The 25,298-nt window shown below is 41.9% G+C and overlaps 1 protein-coding gene and 1 long non-coding RNA gene across 8 annotated transcripts; both read right to left on the bottom strand.

Annotated features, from left to right (window-relative positions):
• Positions 1-1,059: 1,059 nt before the first annotated feature.
• On the bottom strand, positions 1,060-16,693 carry VEZF1 (vascular endothelial zinc finger 1). Of its 6 annotated transcripts, XM_070226380.1 has the most exons (8): positions 16,343-16,500; positions 14,291-14,415; positions 13,525-13,745; positions 10,936-11,630; positions 10,099-10,162; positions 8,834-9,017; positions 7,428-7,577; positions 1,060-4,420 (listed from the first exon to the last, which is right to left on the bottom strand). In XM_070226380.1, the coding sequence occupies exons 3-8, from the start codon at positions 13,528-13,530 to the stop codon at positions 3,993-3,995; spliced, it is 1,527 nt and encodes a 508-aa protein (XP_070082481.1). In that variant the 5' UTR covers positions 13,531-13,745; positions 14,291-14,415; positions 16,343-16,500; the 3' UTR covers positions 1,060-3,992. The 6 variants fall into 6 exon arrangements, with proteins under 6 accessions (XP_070082481.1, XP_070082480.1, XP_070082482.1 ...); XM_070226379.1 differs by having other exon boundaries at positions 13,525-14,415; positions 16,343-16,495; XM_070226381.1 differs by lacking the exons at positions 14,291-14,415; positions 16,343-16,500 and adding an exon at positions 16,175-16,244.
• A 611-nt stretch (positions 16,694-17,304) lies between these two features.
• LOC102148818 (uncharacterized) lies at positions 17,305-24,850 on the bottom strand. Of its 2 annotated transcripts, XR_011423028.1 has the most exons (5): positions 22,590-24,850; positions 21,739-21,836; positions 21,114-21,248; positions 17,914-18,057; positions 17,305-17,525 (listed from the first exon to the last, which is right to left on the bottom strand). It is a non-coding gene; the product is annotated as an uncharacterized lncRNA (long non-coding RNA). The 2 variants fall into 2 exon arrangements; XR_011423027.1 differs by lacking the exon at positions 22,590-24,850 and having other exon boundaries at positions 21,739-21,878.
• Positions 24,851-25,298: the final 448 nt, after the last annotated feature.

Raw genomic sequence — 25,298 nt, forward strand, 5'->3', positions numbered from 1 at the left:
TTATCCAGTAATCTGCCAAGGTCAGATCAGCTGTAGAGATTTATAGGCCCAAACGGGGACAAACGGAATTCTTATCAAGCCAAGACTCTTTGAGGAGGAAATGGAAAAGGTGCTGGACTGAGGGCCAGATTTATTAGGCAGGGAGGGGAAAGTGATTATCATCCTATGAACACATTGGACTTTCAGTCCAATGATCTTTGCGGATACTACAGAGAAAACCTCCAGTATCCCCTATACATCCGGAACCCAAGTCTTTCCAGGGTAGACCAAACTGCAGGGCTGCTTGAGAAGAGCAGAGACACCTGATCAGCCAGGACTGGAAAGATTAACCAGGAACTCAGTGAAATAACACTTTCAGTTCCCAGACAAAAGCAACACAAGGAACACTTTTCCTCCAGCTGGTTTCACTGAGTCAATAAGGAGACTAAAGCAATTATCAGAGGAAGTTTGGAAAGCCTCTATTCTATATAAAACAGATGTAGGTATCCAAAACTTTTTCATTAAATTGTCAGATTCATCTTTATTTGCTGTCTAGTGATACTGTCACTTGGGTACTTGTCATCTCTCTCTTAACAGCATCTGTGAAGGCAGCAGCCATGTCTTAATTGCCTCTATATGCCCTACAGTGCCTAACAGTGCCTGGCACATTATTGATACTCAGTAGACATCCGATGAATCTAACTGAACGCAAATGGCTGGAGCACCCAGCCTAAAACCCTTTTCAAATAAAGAAACTGGGTCCTAGAGCATAAGAGGAAATGTTCTAAACCCATCTTCTCTGTTGGGTAGGTCAGGAGCCTATGGCCACTGCCCCAAGGCCTGGCTTCCTGGGCTTTACTCAAGCTGGTTGGCAGGAGTACTTCCCCTCCTACAGTCAGTCTGGTCCATTTGAACCCTCCCCTCTCTGTGGTATCTCAACCCCAACCAGCCTGACATTAGTTCCTCCCTCTCTCTCCAGCCCAATCCTGAGATGTGTACACCTAGAGAAGCAGTGCTTCAAAAATTTCTCTATCATCATAGTGAATTGGTGAAGCTTCTGAGGTATTAAGCAATCCATCATAACATTTGTGACCGGTTAACTTTAATTTGTTAAAATAAATCTGCAGTATTTTGCATGTTAGTAATACAGTGCTGGTATTGACAGGAAAAATCATCATCTGCTTACATAGAAACCTTCATTTAGGAGCACACCTTAGGAGGGAAATGGATACACAGTAAAAGGCAAATGCAGGCCAAGCAGCGAGCCCTAGAGCATAACAGGCTGGATGTCAGATTTGAGGATTATCTAATACAACTGTTTAGCTGCCAATCTGATAAAAAGGAAGCTCTCAACCAGGTTACAACCAGAAGGGAAAAACAAACTGCTTTTTCGTAGAGCGGTGGCCGTCGTGCCTTCAGCACTTGGTTGAATCAGTTCATCAGCATCAAGACTCAATTCCAGTTCCAAGACAGGAGAATTTCACCACGCAACCTATTCAGCCCCCCTCTCAGTGGCCCGCTGCCACCCCCATCCTGCCAACTCTCTCCCTCCCAAAGAAGACACGACGTGGCTTTATTATTGCAGACAAGCTTCTTAAGTGAATAAAGAATGCATACAAAATAGCATTTTAACTGAAGTCATACAATGAAGTCTCACTCCTGTTTATTATACAATGAATTGATAAAACAATCATTTCTAGTATATATCTTTTTTCTTTAAGAACTAATACTTTCAGGGTTCTGATGACCACACTCTAGCCTGGGGGTAGGGTCCACACCTGCCCCCACTGAGGACTGCTCTTTAGGCCACTGTGGAGGAAGCCTGGGCTGTCTGAATCATGGGGAATCACAATTGCCAGCCCAGCCAGAGAGAGATGACAAGTCCCAGCAGGCAGAGCCAGAACCGGGTCCTGGGGCTGCATGCCAGGAAATGTGGGCTTCCTCCAAATGTGGCCACTACCTGCCCAGTCCAGGCCTCAGCAGGGCCATGCATGGGCCTTCCCTACATGAGTCCTTCCAGTAGTCCACACATAATGCTCTACATATTAAAAAACAAACCATCTTTGTACTGTGGATAGGAACAGTTGTAACAAAGTCATAGCTACATATTTTTCTCTACATTTTGTTTATTGAGACAAACTAATTAAAAGGCACAAACATAGGGCATGTTTACATGGACATTATAACAAACATATACATTAAAAGTGTAGGAATGTGTTGCCTTCCTGCTAAACAGAAAGTTCCTAAGCTTTTATATATACAAAAGTTGTACAATTTAATGTCCTAAAGTACAAAAGATCATTTATAAAATTATTTTACACTAAGTACTATTTATTTTATTTTTTACTATGTAGTTCAACCCCCTAGAACTGTTTTGTATAATGACACACAGATACCTGTCCCTGATGTAGGAAGTCTGCCTCAGATGCAAGGTATTTTGATGCTTGAACTGACACAGTGGGGTATAAATGGAAGTCATCCAGTTTGATAGTCAGTCCTGCAAACATTCTGCAAGATTAACACAACTAATTTCCATCTCTCTTAACTGCAAGATTAAAATAGGAAAAAAACCAAAAACATATTGCAACTTAAAAAAAAAATCACAGAGTCTTGGTTTTAGTAACTTTTTAAAAAAACACAATGCTTTAAAAACATTAATGTGTGGCATGATGGTGTAAAGAGTATCTGTTTCCCTAGCTTTTGGTTTCTACTTTATGTACATCCTGCTAAGAAATAAAAAGCACATGTCTTAACGTGCACTGTTGGGTTTCTACAGGGAGTGCAGACAGCTGTCTCCCTGAAAACACCACAAAGCTGATACAAGTGTTTTCTCAAAGAAAAGAAAAAAAGTGATGTCCATATTTACAAAGTTGAACAAATCTGCACAATACTTGATTAAGAAACGGAAGGAGAAATTAAAAAAAAGAGACACTCTGCTTGTTCTGAAGGGGCACACTACCTAGTTAGTGGTTAGAATAAAAACTGTATACAATTTAATATAAGACATAAACTCTAGTGAGCGACTAACACATCTTTCCCTGTTGTAACATCAACAGGCTCTGATTGGGAGAGAGAGGGGCATATCACATCCCAGTGCCTCCAGCGTCTTCCAATTTAAAGCAACATATTTTAACTGTTCCAAAGTACTCCTTGGCTCCTGAATAGGAGTCCCATTGGCCTCCGTTTGTTAGGAGTCTGCCTGTCCGCAAGCTTGACTTCTCCTCTGTCAGTTGCGGCCTTTCCTTACCAAAACACAATTTGTATATTTTGGTTGGGATTTTTTTTTTTTAATTTTTTTAAAAAAGTCAACTACAATGCTATATTCCATCAGGATTAATATGCTGAGCAATATTTACATCTCCAAATATCAGGTCACAATCCCTATTATATGTTGAAGTTAGAATGATAAATTATCATATGCTTTGCATATCAGAGCTGGTATCACCTTTCCCATAGGGAATGCTGCCTGAAATTAACATATTCCCAAAGGTAAAATGCATATTCTCTGAAATGCATTTTATTATGACAATGCATGTATTTACTCATAAAAACAATAAACACAGACAATTCTACACTAGCTCTCAATTCGTGGATTTAGAACTTCAGGTTAAAATCAGCCATCCACCTGGTATAGGGAGAAGAGTTCTGCTAGTGTTTAGAATAAAATAATTTCTTGGGATTAGAGACAGTAATGCTGTTTTTTTACTTTGAAATGGGTTTTGCTTTTTTATGACTGGTTCAATTCTGGCATTTCATCTTGCCAGCTACTATCCTGTTTAAGCAATGCTGTCAGCTGAAAGGAATTTCTGATTAAACTAAAGTGGTCCAGTGATAAGTTACACACACCCTACTGTGAACAATCCCAGCCAAATCGGAGAAAAATGCTACTACACTATTATTAACTAATGTAATAAAATCTCCCAATTTCATGGTTTACTTTTTGCTTTAATAAACTAAAAGTAAGTTGCTGGTAAATATTTACTTTAACCCATATTTTGATTTTATAATACTGTTTACCAAGGCGGTGATGTAGGCAAAGCTTGGGGTAAGAAAGGCATGCTCTCTACAGGCCTCATTGCTATATTGAGAGGGGCAGCTAACGTCATAGGTGTGGGCAGGTTCATTGGAGACGTGATCGTGACAGGGTGTGCTATATTCACTGGAGCAGTGACGGGGGTGGGGAGGTTGACTGGGGTAGTGAGTGTTAAAGGGGAGGTCATGGATAATGGACTGGTTATAGTTACAGGGTGCCCTATGTTCATTGGGCTGGTTATGTTAACCGCACTTGAAACATTTACTGGACTTCTCATGCTCATTGCAGCTGCCACTGTGACTGGGTTTGACATAGTCCCAGACGACACAGAGGACGTTATATTGAATGGAGTAGTGAGAGTCACAGGTGTCGTAGCAGCCGTGGAGGTTTGGCACAGGTTAGCAGCTTCTAAAATAAGAAGATAAAAGGGCCTTTAGAATCTCAAAACAGTGAACAAAATTCAGTTTCTGAATCAACTTCTTTTAATTAAAAAGGACAAACATTAATAAATTAAATTACAGTTTTCATCAAGTGGTCAACAGGAAGGGAGGAACCTTCTGAGCACAAGACCAGGGGCCAGGATCCCAGTAGGTGAATTTGATGCTATCCCTCCCACAAAGACTTAGGCATCTTCTTTAGCCTTGGAGCTTCTGGTTTCAACTTTAGATTTACTTACCTACCTCACAGTGATGCTGAGAAGATCAGTTAATTTCTGCAAGGCACTCTGAGGGGCAGAGATATCAAGTAGGGCTAAGTATTCTCACTACCACTTCATGCAGTTCCTCTGAGTTCTAAAGACTTTCGTGGAGGAGCCAACCACTGGCAGGCCAGGCGAAAAGAGCTTGTTTACAAAGAGCTGGGCCGATGGTTACACAATAACAAATAATCAGAAAAACCTTCTCATAACTGTAACTAGCAGAAGAGGTGTATATCCTCAATGCTATGTGCTCCACAGCCTTCTCAGACATGAAGCCACATTCTGTTAAGGTTTTAAAAATCCATAAGTAGGGACTGATACACTATTTTAACATCACCTGTTTATTTCAGTCTTAGGAAAATCATTTTAGTTAAATACTCCGGTTGTTCCTGGTTATGTTTCTTTACCATATTAAAAAAGAAAAAGCTATCCCTCAGTAGGTTCATGTTCTCCTCCCCACTCTTATTTCTTCTCTTTCTGATGTTGACATAATCACTGACTTTATGCCTAGTGTCATTCAACTGCACATCTTACACATAGCACCATCCACACCACAGACGACTATGCAGGCAAGGAGAGCCTTCAGTGAGTTAGGGGATCCTGGTCCTTATTATCCAGCAAAGCCTGGGAAACTCTTAAAGAAAATTTCCCTCAGAGGTGACACCCCCACCCCGCCCCTCAACAAAACTCAGTACCACCTGCTGATGTGTCAGAAAACATCAGTAAGAAGAAAGATGGGTGGGCTGGCCATGACTTGACTGTCAAAGTGGAGAAATGCACTTGAGACTAAAGATGGAGGTCTGCATGCATTCCCACACATGGGTCAAATCACCTCAGGTAGACCCTGGAGGCAATAAGCAGCTCTTCCTTGATCAATATGCTGTAACTTTGGCATACTCCATAATCCACATCAGGGGTTCCCAAATCTGGCTGATGATCAAAATCATTTATGTAGGGAGCTTTTTAAAAAATGGCTTTCCAGCAAATTCAATACTGAGACTTAGATGGAACTGGGAGATGTGTATGTTTAAAAAGCTCCTGAGATGATGATCTGATTGTCATCCAGGTTTGGGAACTTATATTACCTTATATAGGTCTGATATTTAAAAGGGACATTGTTGATTCAAGTTTAGGTTTTCAGGTCAGGAGTCTCCTCTTCCCCAAAATGTGACATTTACTAACATGAACACAGAAGTTTCTAACATCAGTGGTCGTTTCCAGAGAGATTCATGCTACAAATGGGAATACAATAGCATTTTGTTTCATGGAGGTCAGAAGAGCTAAACAACTGAATCTTATTGTGCAAGCAAACTGAATATAATACCAAATAGAAAAGTGCAGAAAGAGAGAAAAAACCCACTCACTTTTGAGGTGATGGTAGCATTGCTAAGGATATTCTTCTCCCATTTTCAATAAAGGAGTTTTTACTCTCACATGCACCACCTCCCTACCTCTCCTCCCACATCTTCTTTTGAATCTAAAGTGTCCTTTTTCCCATAACTTCCACACTTTTACTCTCACTCCTTCTCTACATACTATGCTTTCAACCCACTATGCAATTATCATAGCATATACACATATATACATTTTTCTTCTTCCCCCTCCGATTCTCCACCCCTTCTCCTACCACAAAGCATTTTATCAAAATAATGACAAATCTTCATTTGGAAGATAGGAACAAGCAGCACCTGAGGAATGCTGGAAAGCCTATCTGGACTGCTGCATTCTTTTCCTCCAATGCCAGTAGATGTATGTAAAGGGATGCTATTCCTTTTATCTTTATCCAAGTACAGGATGTTTAGAAGGGTCTGAGGAAGGGAACAGCCACACTATATGAAAGCAAGGGATGGAAGAAACTATACAGCAAAGGAATTACTGAGGAGCCAACACGCAGAGGATTCCTTATGAATTTAAAATAAAACAGTAAGACATGGCAGGGGTGGTGGAGGAAAGAAGGAATTTAGGAATCTGTCCTGTGGCTGGTGATACACTGACAGAATGATTTATTTGAAATGGCTGCAAAATAGTACAGAAGCCAAAGCTACAGTTAGTAAGTTAAAAAGGGGTGTTGAAAACTGATACTCCAACTGATTCTTTATAAGATACATATGAGAGAAAAGCAAACCATTCTCAATTTTAGTAACAATTACAGTAAAGTCCCTAACAACTGTTAAGCTAATGCCAGCCCCAGGGACAGAGAGAACGAGATTAAGGGTGAGACTAAGAGAAAAGACATCAGCATTATAGAGTCTGACACACATAATAAATAATACAATGCAGAAAGAACACTAAACAGCAAACAGCACAGTTGTAAGAAAATAAACTTATGTACACAGAAGGATATTTCATCTACCTCTAAAAGTGGGAATATTTTAGAAAGAAAAATAAGAAGCACATAATGCATGGAGGTTGACATAAAAATGGAACTCTGAGCAGACATAGCAGAGGACAAAATTTGGCTCCAAATTTGTAACAAAAAGTCAATCAAAAGAAAGAACATGACAAGAAGTACTAGGAATTTTTATTTCCTAGTAAAACAATTTATCTGGAAGCCTGGAAGCTTTGTTGCCAATAACTTAACTTTACCAGATACTTCTCAGCATATAGTATATCCATGTTTCCATAAAGCTAGATTCCCTAATCTGTGGCTTCTTTACTTCGATCACTTGGCATACTACACTTGGCATACATCTCTGCCATTTGAGCACTTCATCTTACCTTTCTTTCTTGCTTTGACAGCTTCTTCCCACAGTCTCAGTGTCTCTACCTGCTTCCCTGGCCAGCTCGTCACATGTTGTTGTTGCTGCTGCTGCTGCTGCTGCTGCTGCTGCTGTTGCTTCTGGTTGCTGGTCTCTTCACTCATGCATGCTATTCCAAAGAAAACCAGAAACACTGTATTTACCTTGAAAAACTGCGGCCATTTTTTCAAAATCTTTAGATACTCTGACTCCACATGCCTCTATGATCTTTATCATCTGACTTGATAGTTTTTACTATAGTGCATCCTTTTTGCTGCTTGTGTCTATATTGGTCAAAATAGGTAAATTAATAAAAGAGTGTAGAAAAAGTATAAATTGGGAAAACCAAGATAAAAGAAAAAAGTTCTTTGCTATATCAAAAAGCAGGTGTCTTTTAGAATGGAACTTAGGTATTATTAGCATGGACTAATTAATGCTCATCAAAATATCTAACATACTTGGTTACTTGACCACAACGATGTACTCTAAAAGTGAATTCTTGTAAAGTTGACAAAATATGACATGCTAGATAATAAACCCCACGTACTTACAAAGAAGCAAAAATGGATGAGATTAAAACACATTAAGCGTTCTTTCCCATTCACTTTTGGCCACCTATTTTGAGAATTTGATGTTTTTGCTGCATAAAGTACACACATAACAGAATACAGAATTAGGAAAACACTTTCTTCTGGTGGTTAGGGCGATCTTAAAGAAAAAGCCTGGCTAAACGCAAGTATTGAATTTTATCCAAAGTCCCTGGAACATTCCATCTTCAACTCTAAATTTAAGGTAAACAAAGCATTTAAATCTTCAAATGGATATGATATCCCATTTCCCTACAGATTTGGATTTGAAAAGCCAACTTATTAACACTGCTTTCATCTTTAAGATCATTAAGGACATGTTATTAATACAATCAGGAGACACTGATGCTTGAGAATCTTCCTAACATTAAATAAAAACAATTAAAATTGCCTGGGATAAGATGTAACTTCCTAGCACGGCTTCTGCTGCCACAAGTCTAACACACCAGAGCTTTTTATTCAAACCCCATAGAAGAAGGGACACACTGAAAAACAGCTATGGGGAAATTCTGCTCTTCTAACACGGGTGTTATGGGTAGACAAGCACAGGATTGAAAGCAAAATTAATGGAGAGCTTATCAGTGCTGTTTCTATACATGCATGTGAAGGATACTTCTAACACTAATGCACACTCTCCATTGATGTGTGTTTGCAAACTTCAGTATTAGGGGGAAACATGTAAGATAACACTAAATATAGTCCTGAGAGCATAGTGAAAATATCTTCGATATATTATAAAAAAATCTAGATTTTCATCAATCTGAAATGCAAAAGAAATACAATTTGAAGGGTCACCTACTTTTACTGATGCCTTGTTTACATGTATTACAGTTGATACTTTGGCTCTGCCCATGTGTCTTTAAGTGGCTGGTGATGTATGCTGCGCTCAGGAGCTTCCCACAGATGTTACATGATACCTTGCCTTCGTGGCGCACCATGTGTGTCCGCAGTCTGTCTTTGGTGGCAAAGGCAGCAGTGCACGTCTGCATGAGGGAGGAAAACTTTTTTTAAATATAGACTATCCTGTTCTACCCATTTTAAAGTACGTTATATTCTAGGCCTTACCCTACCCATGTCAGCAAGCAGACTGAGCTGAATTTTAATTGCATGTGTTACCTAGAATCATAATCATCATAAAACACTTGGTGAATTTTAGACCCTTACATTTTGGGGGAAGAAAGAAATATCAACACAGAGTAGTGTCAAGATGTGAGCTTTATAGTCAGTTAAACCTAGATTGAAATCCAGCTCCCCGAGTCACTAAACAGTGTAACATCGAGCAAGCTAGTTAACCTATCTGAATTTGTTTCTTCATCTGGAAAAGGAGAATAATACCTACCTCACAAAATTACTGGTGGACTAAGGGCATGGCCCGAGGCCTCACACATAGCAGACACTCACTCAATGACACTAGCTTCCTTCCTCCAATTGGATTTTTCTTAGAACTCATATCATTTACTTAATAAAATCAGTCAATAACAAATTTAACTGAAAGGAGCACAAAAAGACTTCCAGCAACAAACCAGAATTATTGATGCTTAAAACATTCATTTGATTTAGCAAGATTCTTTGTCACATCTTACGTCGAATAAAATCATTAACATGAACAGATTTTCAAACAACTAGAAAATGCTCCAATTTGGCAATAGCAGACAAAAATCCACTAAGTGATAACATTTGGGAGAAAATTCATATTTTCTTCTATTACAGTTAAAACAACCTCAATCATCAACCTAGAAACTAATTTAAAGCACTTTATTCACTTCAAATACACAATGACCTTTGCAAGACTATAAATTTTATTTCTTGTAACAATAAATACTGTTGCTCAAGGAAAGGGAAATGTAGCTTAACAAAAACAACACATTTACATTTTTAAATGATCTTGCCTCACAGAAACAGAAGCTGTCATTTATATTTTATAAAACTAGAATTCAAATGGACCGCATTTACTCAAGTCAGTGATTTTAAGACTATTCAAGAACAGTGAGATTTGATTGGCTCAGACCTTCTGGATAATGTGCATTAAGTGCTACACTAAGGATAAGTCATTTTAACTCTTACTTGGCATTTGAAGGGTCTTTCTGTTGAATGGACATGTTTTACGTGACAGCTTAAGTGGTCAGGCCTGTGAAAGAGAGAGTTTCAACAGAGTATGTAATGGAACACACATAGAGAAATGCTACTTACTGTGATGTTTACATGCTTGGCAGATTTGGGTGGGGGGCATTTTAAAGAAAGCTACCAGAATCAGCAATTCCCCGCCACCCCCCACGCCGTGCAAGCCTTCTTACCTCTCTTACCATAAACAAAAGTCTTAGTCCTTTACCTGTTAATTTTCTCTCCTAATCAACATCAAATCATATGAGATCTTGATTCTTTACAATCACAAAATACCCAAAGTTTTAGTTCTAACACTTGCCAGAAACAGCTACTACAATATTAACTTTAAAAGCCTTTAAAAATGAAAATTAGTGAAATGTTAGTCACCAGAAGAAAATGGAAAAACGTTCTTCTAAAAGTTTTAAGAGTATTCAAGGTCATCTCAACTTCTAGGAAATACGTTTCTTTGATTTGAGCAAACAGTGAACCTCATGTCTAGTCACCTAACTGGACTGGAAACTGGTGGTTTTGCAATGATAAGAAGTATTGATGTGCCAAATGAAGACCCGAGTCCACCCAGGCACTTCTTAAATGAAATAAGAAGTTAATCACTAAGTCACCACTTGTCAACCACACCAAACTGAAATTAGACCTGGAGGTGTAATACTTTATTGCCAATCTCCTCTAATAACACAGGCCTGCCCACAACTATTCTCACATAAACCTTCTAGATCATACAGAGACAAAACTGAAGTTCACTGATACCATAGTGAAAAAAAGCAAAGCAAAATGCAGTACCTCGAGAAGCCTTTCCCACAAACACTGCAAGTATACGGTTTGGTGATGCCTCCTTCATGAGACCTCACATGGTAAGTCATCCGGTCCTTCCTCTTGAAGCGCTGATTACAAATAGGACACTCAAAGGGCTTTTCGTCGGAATGGGAGAGCTTGTGCCGATTGAGGTGGTACACATCTCGGAAGGCCTTCCCACACATCTCACAAGCATGATTCTTCTTGACAGGCTTACTGGGTTTCTTGACAGACTGGGTCACGGGCATAGCTGTGGTGCTGGCACTGCTACTGGGGTTGGTGCCAGAGGAGGATGTAGTGACTGTTGACAAGATGCCTGCAATGGTTGAGACCAACGAAGTTCGGCTGCTGTCCCCAGCGATGGTGGAGATAAGGGGAACCACCGTGGTGGGGGTTTTCTTTGGCCGGGACACCAACTTGATCCCTGTGTGGCAGGACTCGTGGCGCCTCAGGTGATAGCTGTCCCTGAAAGCTTTACTGCAGTAAGTGCACACAAACGAAGTTTTGGGTTTTTCTTTTTTAATCCCAATGGCATCCTTTAATGTTTCTGGTGCAGCCTGAGGTTTCTGAGTTATTGGTATTGGAAGCAATGGTTTCTGATCAGGGGGCTCCACAGCAGAGCTCAGGAGGGGCAGCAAGCTGTTGGTGGGTGCCTGCTGTTGGTGATGGGAGGCTTCATGGGCCTAAAACCAAACATTTATACTTCAGAAACTCAGCCTCTCACAATGACCTTCAAAATTCAACATGCTCCAGACAATAGAGACCAGAAGAAACAATCAAAGAGCCTGTAAGCTACTCTCTGCAGCAGAGATCCAGCAAACACCTAGTTACTCTCAGAGCTCCCAATACAAAGCGTTTGTGCAGACACAAAACTTTTGCAACTAAGTTGCTGACAGTGATCTTGCTTTCAAACAGCTGACTAAACTACACACCACCCTGGTTCATAAGGGACATATCAGCTAATGAAATCAGTTTGCGTTAGTCTGCCAGCACAGAAACCAAGTTTAAATAACTTGTCAAAAGAATTACACTCCTGACAAGTATTTAACAGTACCTTACTGCAGCAACACACAAACCACACACTCATACACATACACATATATGCATGTAATCATCTATTTGTCTATCTTATCTAGGAAAAGAAAGGCACTATGTCTCTCCCTTTCCATCACAAAACTCTTAGTGACTGTTGCTAAGTGACAAAAGGAATCTAGTTCTCTGCATACATATGCTATTTGTTAAGTTTACTTTTAAAATTTTCACTTAACTCTACTAAAAGATTTGGTTGGAATGAAAGCTGCTATTAATCAACCTGGACAGCATCTGTGAAGGTAGCCCACAGCAAAACACCTGTCAGTTGTTTCTCAGTTTGTTTAATCTTATACTAGAAGTCTGCATCCTTCAGCAATACTAGTTGCTCGAACCCTAAACTCTCAAAGACAGACCAATAAGAAAAAACAAACTATAAATAATTAAAATTCCTTTCATTTTCATCTTCTTCCAGCAGTTGTAGGTTTTCATTAAAGCATTAGACATTTGCTGTTATAACGTGCTTCTCCACTCCAAAACCAGGGGCTGGACACTGTCTGGAAATTTTCTTTAGCTGCACTGAAACCAAACTTTCATCGTGGATCAGGTTCTCGGTATTTATGAGTAGTTACTCTTGGTTTTGATTCTTTCAAAATACTCCATACCTCCAACCAATAAACATTTAGGAAACGATGGGAAAAATTCCTGAAATAGTTCTTCCTAATATGTTGTACTTTACCAACATTATTTCTGAAACTCTTGACAGCGAGCCCAAGCCCCTATGCTTGAGTTCTGTAATCCTAAAAGGATACACGCACTCGGAGGTAAAAGTTCCAAACATTTTAAATACACAACGTCCTAAGAGGGGCCCATCCCATCATCTTAGACACTCTAGACACTTATTTACCCTTCTCACTCTATAATCAAGTCTTATAGTTAACTTGATTAAGGAGACAAAACCAAGGAGACAGACACACACAGTCACACAGAGCTCCTCCTCTGATGGATGAGAACATCTACCACGCATTGCTGCATGTTTACTTGATGGCAGCACAACAGCTAAGCCTGGAACCAGAACCAGTCTCCCCCAAATCATTAGCAAGCGTGGTATTCAGAGTTACTAGTTTCAACGTAATCATGTTGACTGAATCTTCCTTTGAATCCTGGAAGTACTCACAGAAATTGTATGATTACTTCTGAGTATCTTTCTGGACTTAGTGAACATACTGAATTACAGTCCACTTTTTAATTTAATTTATGGAGCTCCTGTAAATGTCAGTGTCTACATAGGTGGCATTCGCAGAAACTTTATAGAATTTAGACTCTAATCTTACCCCCTTTCCAACCTGGTTGTAGGATACCCAAGTTTCCATACAGTATACAAACGGTTAATAGCTGAAGATAGCTCAAGATATACAATTTCAAAGGCTAACAGATCAGATAATAGGGAATGCAAATCTTCTGGACAAAGTTCAGACTTCTAGTGTTTAGAGGCATTTTTTCAATTCCAAACAAACATTAGTTCGATGGAGTACTAAAAGCACTTACTGCCATTTTACCAATTCAGATGTCTGTGGCAACATAAAGTATTTTTACAGCATTGCTGAAGCTCACTCTCACAGGAGGGTCACACCAGGTCCCTGCTTCTTGGGTGAAAGGCTGTAGAATGCCTCGACCACTACGGGAATCACTCTCTGAGGATTCCTAGGATCCCCACACTTCTACATGAAGCCTTCTAAGAGGGGAACTGGCTTTCCCCAACTTGTTCTCTAGGGGAGAGACAGAGTAAAATAACAACCATGGCCTGCCTTTGGTTAAGTGTTTAAAAAAATATATATAACTTCTGGGTAAACTTTTATTTGACTAGCATCATCAAATCAAAGTTTTAATTTTATCTCCCGTCTGATTCAACTAACCCTGCCCAAGCTTTCCTTTTGCTGGAGCTGGCAAAAAATGAAACAAAAATGTTATTTCATCACCCACGGTGGTAGAATATGGCACCATGAAATCTTCCAGCGCCACAGGGTAAAAGATTTTGTACTGAAACAAATTAGCATCAGTGAGTCATATCTTGAATGTCCTGTTAGAAGAATCATCCATCAAACATTTTAACAGGTATGGCTTTCACTTTCCACCAGCTTATCTGGAAAGCAAGCAGGTATTAAACTGTTTTAAAATGTAAATTCAATAGGATGCTCCAGGAAACAAACAAGAGAGTTTAACTCTCCATTTCCCCAGTAAAAATTACTTAAAACTAGAACTGAGTAAGTCTATTCATACCTTTCCATAGAAAAGACTGAAACATTCTCTTTACCCATTCAACTGTTCTCGGCTCTAAATTATAAGTTTTCCAACAATTTTCACTGCACACATTGCCAAGCCCAGGATCAAATATTAGCTTTCACACTTCTCCATCAGGTGGAAAAAAGATTTTAATAGCTGAAAAAAATTAAATAATATAAAATCTAATTAAAAAGTTGATCAATAAATGCTTGGCATTTGATTTATCCAGGAAAAGAATAATAAATAGTATTCCAAAAGATTTTTCAACTATCTTTCCAAAAATTAGTTGTGGGTTTTCCTTTTGCATAAAGAATTCTCGTTTTTTTCAACGTCCGTTAAGTTTATAGATAGCAAATTTAACATGGTAAGTTTAAATCATTCATCATGTAAAAATCACTTCAGTGTTCCATTAATCCCATATTTTAAAAGGACCATTTGAAAGATTTTCCCAGAGAAGGCATTTGCCACCTTTACACCAACCTGGATGCCGGCTAGTTATATATCACTTCTTTTTCAATGCATTTTTAAGGTGACATCACATTATCAAGCTCAACAAAGCACGATAAAACAATATCAGATCAGAATGAGAAAAGGGGGAAGTTCCTGAGCTCTACAGTTCTGAGTATGTTCAATTTTAAGAAGCCTGAATATATTTCAACAACTACGTAGAAATCAAACTACTCACATTTGAAAGAATATAGTCTTAAAACAATAAACCAGCTCTACACAATAGGTAACGTGTGAGTTATCCAATCCCCTATATTAACTCCCGTGGGATGGGTCCAGTGGCTGGGAGGATTTTTTGAAAATTCTGCATCCCGTTCTGGTTAGTTCCAACAGATCTCAAGCACCCAAGCTATGCGTTTGGGATTTCACGAAGTTATTCCAAGAAGGAAAATAACTCGGAGAGGCGGGAAGAAGGCACTGAAAGCGACGAGATTCCTAACCTCCTCCGGTTCAGAAGTTTCCCCGTGAGCTCATCACTACCGCCCGCTAAGTGCTTCGTTTGCAAATAGAAACGAAGCAGGAAAAAAATAAGTTCCAGCCTAGGTCTCCAAATAGGGGGTCCCCCACCTAAAGTGGGCGGGCAAGAGGACTGCCAATGTATCGACTGCAGTCACTTTCAGGTTTCTTGCAAAAAGTGAAGACCAACACCCCAACGAATGACTCATCTGGGGGCTTTGTAAGCGGACTTTGTTTGCTCTCTCCACTTTCCGTCTCCCCCACTTGGCTGGAGGAAACGTTCGAGGTGGCACGAGAGAGAAAAGCGCTCGGGAGAAGGTCGGGCCTCCTGGAGTCCCGGCCCCCGCCGCTCCCCCCGCCCCGGCCCGGCCCGGCTGGGGGATTCCCCGGGCTGAATGGGACGGCGGGAGAGCTGGACAGAGGGACAGGGTGTCAGCTGCCAAGGCTCGGCAGAGGCTTGGGAAAGACAAAATGCAAATCCAGTGAAAAAGTTTGGGGAGAGGATACACACAACACCCCCCAACTGGGTAAACACGAGAGGGGACGGCGGGAAGGGGGAGTGGCGGGGAACCCAGGGATACCCGCTATTCGCGGGGGGGGGGGGTCAGAAAGTCAACACACACGCACAAAAACAGGAGAGGGAGGTGAAAAGGAGGGAGAGCGAGCGAAAGACGGATGAAGTGGGGGGGACTCAGAGGGGAACCCGGGGACCCCCTCACCCCACGGTGCGGGCCCGAGCCCGGCACGCCGTGGCCGAGCGGCCCGCGCTATCCAGCGGCCCGGCGCCCTCCTTTCTCTGGGCCGCGGGTGGTGACAGCGACCGGCCTCCTCCCTTCCCCTTCAGGGCGGGAGGGAAGGGTGTGTGCGTGTGCGTGTGCGAGCTAGGGGGGGCCCGGGGTTCACCCCGAGGCCTGCTTTCTCCCCCGCACCCCGTGAGGCCGCCTCCTTTCACCTCAGCAGCCCCGCTCCGCCGGGGCGGGCGGGCGGAAAAACAAAGGGGGATTAAGGCCGGGCCGGAGAGCGGAGCCGGGAGGGAGGGGAGGAGGAGCGCCGCCCGCCCGCCAGCCCGGGGCCCGGCCCCCCTGTCCCCCCCGTGCCCCCCCGGGGGGGCCCCCAGTACCTGGAACAGGAACGCGGTCCAGTTGGCCTCCATGGCTGCGGCGGCCGACCCCCCTCCTCCCCACTCCCCCCGCTCGGGGAGCCTCCTCAGCCGGAGGAGGCGACAACAAAGCGGCGGCGGCGGCGGCGGCGGCAGCGGCAGCGGCGGCTCCTCAACATGGCAGCGCCGAGCGCGGCCACTTCCGGTAACCTCCGGGACGCACCACCGCCGCGGCGAGCGCGGGCGGGGGGGGAGCCCCGACCCGGCCGCCGCCGCCCCCAGCTGCCCGGACCCCTTGTGTGCGTCCCCGCTGCCGGCTCGCCGCCTCGGAGCTCAGCCAGCGCCTGCCGGCGGTGGGGTCAGGGCCCCCGCGGGGGGGCTGGGGTGGGGCCGGGGGCGGGGATGGGGCGCGGCGTCCCCCCCCGCGGGGGTGTGTGGTGCTGCGGTCCGTGGCTCAGGCAGCTGGAGCAGGGGGAGCTCAGGAGAGAAGATGGAGGACGCCAGGGTCTGGCGCTGGCTCGCTGGGCACGGCCGGGCTGTCTCCCGTGATTCAGACACCGTGCCCAGCAGCGTCGCGTCCCTATCAGACCGTCAACGGAAGGCACAGGCCACGGCGGTCACCTGGCTCTTCAGTCCCTTATGCGCAGCACAGCTCCGACCTCCAAATTGGGGGAAGCCCCTTCTACTTGGAGTGTCTGTCCCTTCTGGTACTTCATCCCAGCTAAACCTTCCGCACTCTCGCTGTGATATGCATCTAGCTCTGAGTTAGCCTTCCAACTCAAGCAGGGAATCCCACTGGGGTGCAGCCTCAGATCCTCCCAGTGCTGAGGGAAACACTTCCCACGCGCAGAGATGTCATTGCTGGGTTATTCTTGGGTGAAGGGCTGAGCTTCCCCATCCTCCCCTTAACTCCAGATATGACGTGCAATTCTACCCGAACACCCCCTCTCCCGCCAAAAAAATTAAAACAAGTGCTTTCAAAATTATAGACAAGAAATTATTTTAGTCCTTCAGTATACAGTGTGCTTCCTCACCCCACCACCCCAAAACAAAAATCGAACTTCTGGTTGGACAGCATCAGATGTCACTGAGGTGACCCCAGCCTCTGCAGTTCCAAGTCTTCCGTGTAGGCGTCACTGCTACTGGAACTTTGCATGACGATGTCCTGAACGTTTTCTCTCCTTTCCTCACATAGAGGTAGCTACTGGAAATATCAGAGACAAGCTATTATTAAACAAGTGTCTCCAGTCCAAGAAGTCTCCTCGGGCAGGAAATGAGGGGGCAGGCTGTATCAGTGATATTTTTATAAACTCTGGTTTAAAAAAATTCTTCAGATGGTCACATTATTTCAAGACTTTAACATCTTTCATAACCAATTGTCTCTTATCTCATCCCCTCCATTTATTCCTCTTGAGCCACGTTCTAATCAAGGTCACCATCTCCAACTTCTCCCATACATACACAATAAAAATAATGTGGTTGCAGGATTCTATTAGTAAAAGAAACTGAAGAGGTAAAGTAATTTGACAGTCTATGTTTCCTTTCCATCCACTACCCACGTATACCCCATCTCACTCCTTTCCCTCAGTCACCAGAGTGAAGGGGCTGGAAAATGTTGGTCTGGTTCCTTTTAGAGTCAGTTCCCTGGTGGATGCCGTCTGGAGGTCTTAGGACGAATGAGAAGTTCTGCAATTTGGATCAGTGGCAGAAGCAGGTAAACACATCAGGGAAATAGCCTATGACAGGAGGGGACAGAAAATGATAAATAGTTTCTGATACATTCCTCAGCTAAACTGCTACAGTGGCCCCTATGTCTCCTATAAATGGCCATTAGTCTCTTTTGGAAAGAAAAATAAAATGGTTGTGGAAGCCTAAGTTCATATATACATACAAGATAAGGAGGGAACTAAGATGTAAACCTAAGGAATTAACTAGTAAACTCAAACCTTTTTGCTCTGACCTTGGACATTGCACATTGTTTCATTTTTATTCCATGAATACAAGTCTCTGCTTCTTTCCTGCATTAACACATTCAGTTCAAGGTCTCTGTAATTTCTCTCCTAGTTTTCCTTCTCCCTTGTACAGTCTCTCCTACTTTGCTGCCTTTCAAACTATGTGAAAATGAAGCTTCAGAATTATGAAAACTACTACTTAATGAAGACCCTTATTCTAATGACAATATTGCTAGACTCTCTTGAGCTTCTTATCCCAGGATCTAGAAACTCTTCTCCAGCAATCTTTCTCACAGGACCTCTGGAGAGGGCTTTCCCCACTAACAGGAAGTGGAGGTCAAGTGAAAACAGTCTAGTTCTTATTACTGAAGAGCTGGGATTCAGAAGTACACTTTTTTGGAGGAAAATGGCTAATTTTACCTCTATCCATGACAGGACACCAGAATTCCCAGTTGTTCCCCAAACCCTCCATTAAAAAGAAAAGTTAACAACCTTTTAAATTCAGATAAAATTTTAAACCTTAGGATGTTTTCCCTATAGAAAATAACCAAGTTTGGAACAAGCACTCAAAAACAATCAGCTCCAACAGTTTGAGGAATATAATGAAACCAGGAAGATCAAAGACTCCAACCCTAGAAGGGGCATTTCTACCCTTAGGACAGACAATGTCCTTGACCACAAACAAAATGAGCCCCTCGTCAAGCCAGCTTCCATAGACCGTGTTAGGGTACCACCAAAAGACCAGGCATGTTTAAAGACAGTAAATTCATCTTGATCATTGTAAACAACTTTCAATAAGTGAATCAATGGTGTTACCTTCAGATATGATGAATAACTGAAATGTTTGGTGTCGGCAAAAAATACAGTGTGCCTAAATCCTCATCTCAGTCTCAGTTTCCTTATCTAGAAAATGAAGACAAAAGAAATACCTATCTCACAGGGTGACTTGTGGATTAAATAAGAAATCCGTAAAATGCTAAGAACATTTCCTGGAATATAACAGGTGCTAGGTAAATATTTTTATTGGTGCTACTGAGTGGTTCTAGATTAACTTTGGGTTTGGGAACTCTTGCATATCAGCTCTGAGCCAGTTAATTATTCCTCTCACTTTCTCTCAAAGTGACAGGTTTTTCCCCAGGCCCCATCCCTCTCTTCCTCAACAAGCCCTAAGGTAAATGGCCAGAAGGCTAATGACACATGACAAAGGAAGGTGTCTATCAAGATCAGCTTTTCTAAAGACAACTTTTAGCAAACATTAGAAAGCAACAGGATATTTCCTTCCTATTTTGGAGAGAATTGTAAAATCCTGTAAGTACGTTAAGGATTAAGATTAGATTTAGAATCCTAGAACAGAAAGCATCTTTGCTGTTGTCAGTTACCTGTCCCCAAGTAACACTGCTCAACAAACTAAAAGCAAACCAAATCCAAAACTCTCAATAGAGTATCTAGTTAGAAGAAGCTTCAAACTGGCAATTAATGGATTAACTCTTCATGCAAAAAAGCTAGAACAATTAACAAATCTACTAGTAAAAACAAGGACTGCACTATGTAGAAATACCAAAAAAACAGTGGCCAGAGAGAAATGTTATCCTTCATTACCAGCTTCAGTGCAATTAAGGAGAAAAGCAGCACACTCTATCAGAACAAGGGGACCAACCCCTGCCCTCCCCCAAAAAACCCAAAACACAAAACACAAAAACAACCAAGCCTCTTTGGGAGGAAAGCAGAAGTAATCTCCCCACCTCCCTCCACTCCACCCCAAGCTCCATAACCACACTAAGGGCTTAAGCCAATTGCCTGTGGCCCATGTGGTCAGAAGTTGGGTTTGTGTTTCAATTCTACCACCTAAAGTGTCATCACTAGTTATTTCTGTTTTAACTGGTAAGGTGAGGAAGGGGAAACAACGAAGAACTTTTTTTTTTTTCTGAATACCTATTTAAGTCCCTTGACAGCTGGAACATAATCACAGAGAACAAAAGGGACGGGAAATAAATCTACCCATTTTCCTAGTAGACATTTAGTTCAACTAGTAGTTGAGGGTTCTTAAACACTCTATTGTTTCTAAGAAGGGTCACATACCCAAGATGCCAAAAGCAAGTCCAAAGCCATGGAAACACATTTATCACCTTAACTCTTCTTGAAAGAAGCTGCCAAAAATCAATGCTAACCCTATCAGTTCCATCCACAAAGCATTTGAGTAGAAACACTAACTTCCATTTTATAACTCCTGAATGGCTGACAAAGGACAGCCAACAAATAGCAAGCAAAATAGCATAGGACACAAGAAGGAAAGAAACTCAGACAGGTCAAAAATACACCACGTAAGAAATTCAATACAACTGGAAAACATACTCTCAGGCACCAACATTTCTCCTTTGGACACCTGTTCCTCCCTGACCTCACATGCCCCAAGCCCAGGGTAATGGCTGAGCTTGAAAAAAAGTTGATACTTAAGAGGTCGAGCAAACTTGGTGGGCCTGAACCAAACTACAAAGCTTAGCTCAGTTACAGCATCATTCTAATAGCCAAAACCAAATTAAATCCCTACATACAGTTATTCTGAGGTACAGAGGTAAAGCTTTTTTCAGTGGCTATGGCCTCCACCCCAAATACATTCCACTGGTTAAGAGGGATGTAATGACACTGAAAGCATTGTGCTACCCACCTGCATTGCCAGAAAAACACTATTCATTTGCAAAAAAAAAAAAAAAAATTACTACTTGTCAATGCCTGTCCAATCATTCTTGAAGAGTAGAAGCAGAGCAAAAACATAGATATATCAACTGAATACCCTTTACCCAAACTCCAATAGAAACATCTCTTCATTTTCTTCTGCATACCAGATTTGAGGATAGTCCAGAGTTCAGGAAGGATACTGTTTCTCAGAAGTCTCCAAACAGTTAGCATATTAATACACGCAGATTTTATGGCTGTCTCTTTCTCAGTTGGTACTTCTTCTTCTCCCTTGCATTAGCCTAGATTTAAAAAAGGGGAAAAAAAACCCTCATTGGATCAATCTGATCTTCAGCTGAGGATCCCTCCATTCCTGGTAGTGAAAGGAACAAAGAAAAATGAAAGAGGTGTTGAGGAGCCTGTGTAGTATGTTCCCTGGGTGAGGGAAGTGAGGAGTGGTAACCTAAGACACTGGTGTGACATCACAAGACTAGCTAGACTAAGCTTTAGGAAGGATTCTAGAAACCAATGCCAAGAGATGGCAACATAAGGCCAGGACAGCATAAAATCTGACTAAGGCTCCAGGAGAGGGAATTAGCTCCTTTAAGGATGTTTCTTGAACCCTGAAAAGTCTCTGAACTAGAAGCTGCCTAAAGTTCTACAGTCAGTCATCTGGTCCAGGCATAAAAGCAGGTGCACGGACCTGGCAGGCTGGTCATTAAAGCTCTACACAGGGACAACAGCTGTACTCAACATTTACTCGTTAAGCTGTGAATAAAACATCAAGCTTACCTGCCATCCACAACCACTACTTCACACATTTCACTCTTGGTTGCCCAAGCAGTGGCAGCAAGTTCTCTGCTAGACGTGAAGAAAGAAGACCAGAATTCCTAGAGGGCAGGATAGATTTTGACTTGATGAACAATTTACTATGGCACACAGGGAAGATGGGTCAGATTCAGAAAATCTAGATTTTTCCTTCCAAGTAACTTTAGCCTCTTTAACAAAACACACAAGGCTCTACTCAACTATTTGACAGAAGTTAATTAGCCCTCTACCCACAAGGCCTGACCCTGTCCTCTGCTAGCTTTTTCTTTTACTGACCTTACATAAGTCCCCCACCTCCTCAGCTCCCAGCTGTTTCCTCTTATTTTTCCAGCTTCCTCTTCCCCGCCACCTCTCCTTTCACTTTCTCTCCCCTTTCATTCAGCAGTGAATGCTCAGAGAGCAGATGGCAAGTAGTCAGACCAAGCCAGTGAAAACGTTTCCTGAGTAGCAGGTATAAGGTAATCCCAGAAACAGGTATTCTGGGGTTGGGATATACATTATTTCTGCCTTTTAGCAGTTTTCACTTTAGATGGGAGAAGCATAATAAACTTATTCCTCGTATATGAAAGACTATCTTCATACCAATTTATTAAAACTAGATTTATAATATGGGACAAAAAAAAGTCTCTCAGTGATGCTTCTGAGGGACAAGAGGACTTTTTTGTTAACATTGGAAGTGCTAACTTTTATTCCTACCGTAATTCATCCAGTCTTCTACATAGTACCTTTACCCAAACTCATGAAGCCTGAGGAAGCCCTCATGTATGTTCTATACACAAGTTTAGTTAGCTGAGGCAGTTACTCTGACTACTTACGCAAAGGATATGGAAGGGTCCAAGTTGGTACTATAATCTCTGATTAGCTGTCTCACCAGAGAAGAGTTGAGAAAACTGAAAAGGAAGATTGACTACTAGAGGTGGGTTTGGGGCTTATTCCAGTGATCTCCTTAAAAACCACAGGAATTTTGGGAGCAAACTCACCTAGGAAAACAGGGAGAGGAGAGGGAAAAGGGCACCACAAGTCCAACATCTCCAATCAGTAACGTTTACTTTAATTTAGTAAGTCTCTCCTGGTGGCTCTAAAAGCCCTGGTAAAAACCTGGTCCTAGAAATACTGCAAGGGTGATACCTAGAGAATCAGCTCTGCTCCAGCCTCAAATTCAGGCTGTGCCAATTCCAACCTAGAATGACACAGTCAAGATTTTGCAAGGCCGGCAAGGACACTCCAGGGACTAACTTTGCAGTTCACAATGGATTCTAATCAGCTTGAAGACAAAACAAAGACCTCCCTAATGTGAACTTTCTCCTTAGAACAGTGGCTCACGTGTAGCACTATCCCGTAACTATTATGGAGGCTTTGCTATCTCAAGAAACAAATATTTTTTGATCACCTATTAAATGCCAGGAACCGTCTCAGTCACTGGGGATACTTTTAAGGATCTCCTCCAGTGGTGAAATCAAAACTTGAAATAATTATAGACCAGTTAGACATTTGTACAAAGCACTTAAAGAGCACTGGGAAGGAAGCACATTTTTAAAGGGAATATTTGCTCTCTTTAATACTAAAAATGAGACTTCACCTCATTGGTTCTCACATAAGTGATAGCTTTGACACCAAAGATTGTCATCTAGGGTTGCTGATTATCAAAACTGTTGCCGAAGAGTCTGTATACTCAGGGCTAAGTGGAAATGCAGGCTTTTATTGTAAACTGGAAAAGTGTGAAGTCACTACACACTGGCTTTTAAAACTCATCTACCTAGAATGGTAAAGCAATTCAATCTGGTTTTGTGTTGTGGATCTATTTTACTAACACAAATTTGTCTAAGCATGTACTCAGCTACCAAAATAAATGCACATTTGTAGACATTTATGCATTCATAGGGTCTTTTCTATGCACTGTCCTTTGTGAGGCTGCTGCCTAGTTAGAGTGGCTAGCCAGGCCCTGGCCACTGTTATGATATGCTCTCCTTCTGTGGGGCCAGACTGACTAGTAGGGGTCAAAAGAGGGCAAGGGCTTCTCCGATGCTGGCTGTACACTACACACTGGAAAGCCAGGGAACTAAACATCCCACTTTCTTGCTGCTGGGCCCTGGGCCATGGCCACTATTACTAGATTAACTCTTTGAAGCAGCCCCCAGCAACCTGGCTAAGATGATGGATGAAAGATAGCACCATGGGACACCCTGGTGGCATCAGGTGGATACTACAGGTGATGTTCACTTGAGTCAAAGACTTAACCTCCCCCTAGTAACCTCCCCACTGGAAAAGGCAGGCTGGCTTAAAAAAAGCCATGTGGTAGTAAAATAAACAGAAATTTGTCACCAGAAGACATGCATTCAAATTCTGGGCCTGTCACTTTAACATCTCTGAGCCTATTTTCTCAAACTGCAAAATGAGGCTAATACCATTTGAGGATTAAAGTGAATCCAAGTAGTTAACAGTTAGCTACTATTTTCATTAATAAGGTATTTGTTCTGTCCTTGCATTTTTCCCCTCAAAATTTTCCATTAAAAAAAAGGAAGCGAGGGCATGAACCCTTGAAGTCAACACTTTGGGAATAAGCCCCATTACTTCTCGGCCTTTTGGCTTACATCAAGTGGGAATAAGCTCCATTTGACTGGAGGACCACACTACATATCAGATCAAAGCTATGGGTTACACTTGCTTAGGATTTCATGAACGTATTTATTTAATCATAAACACTTATTAAGCTGTGTGTACTAGCACATTGGGCACCTTCAAAGAAGTGTCAAAAAGTTAACACAGTCCTTGCTCTCAATGAATTTAGCTGGGGGAAGTAAAACACAGACACATGAGACAACTAGACAGCAGCTTAAAGGCAACATGCAAGTGCGTGCATTATATGTGACACTATATAAACATGCTGAAGAAAAGCAAAGCAGAAATACAATGCAATTGGTCCAAGAATGCTGAAGTCTTTAGTTGATAATGAAAGGGTGGAAGTAAGGTAGCAAAAGGAATGAGGATGCTTGTAGGACGTGGGTGTGTGTATGTGTGTTAAATGTTTGCTGAGTCTCTTGGCTTTGAAAGAACTGCTTGAGCTAGTTGATCCTCCATCAGCCTAAGACCAGGGTAAGGGTCCTGGAGTAATGTTAAAGCTTCCAAACCAATGAAATATACCATCCAGTTTCTTTACATAAGAATCTTTTCATGGATAACTACTAATAATGAACCAAAATGATTGAATCCCAATGAGAAATCTGCAGGAATTCTTGACGAGGCAGGACCACTTAATTCAGGGATGATTTAAGGTTGCTTCTCTAAGAATCAAGCTTAAGTAAGAATGATGGGAAAAGGAACTCAGGAGGAAGCAGCAAGATAGAGAAGTGCTCTACCCTTTTAGGAGACAATGTCAATTCTTGATGATCTGTACTGGAAGAAATGTGCACAGCTTCCAACAAAACTCTTTCTGACTTTACAAGACTGACTTCGGGGGCAACATTTACTTTTCCAATTATACTTGGTTTAGGTTAGCATTTAAATTAATTTATATTTCCTAGCTT

Source organism: Equus caballus, chromosome 11 (assembly GCF_041296265.1).
Source record: "Equus caballus isolate H_3958 breed thoroughbred chromosome 11, TB-T2T, whole genome shotgun sequence".
Lineage (NCBI taxonomy): Eukaryota > Metazoa > Chordata > Mammalia > Perissodactyla > Equidae > Equus > Equus caballus.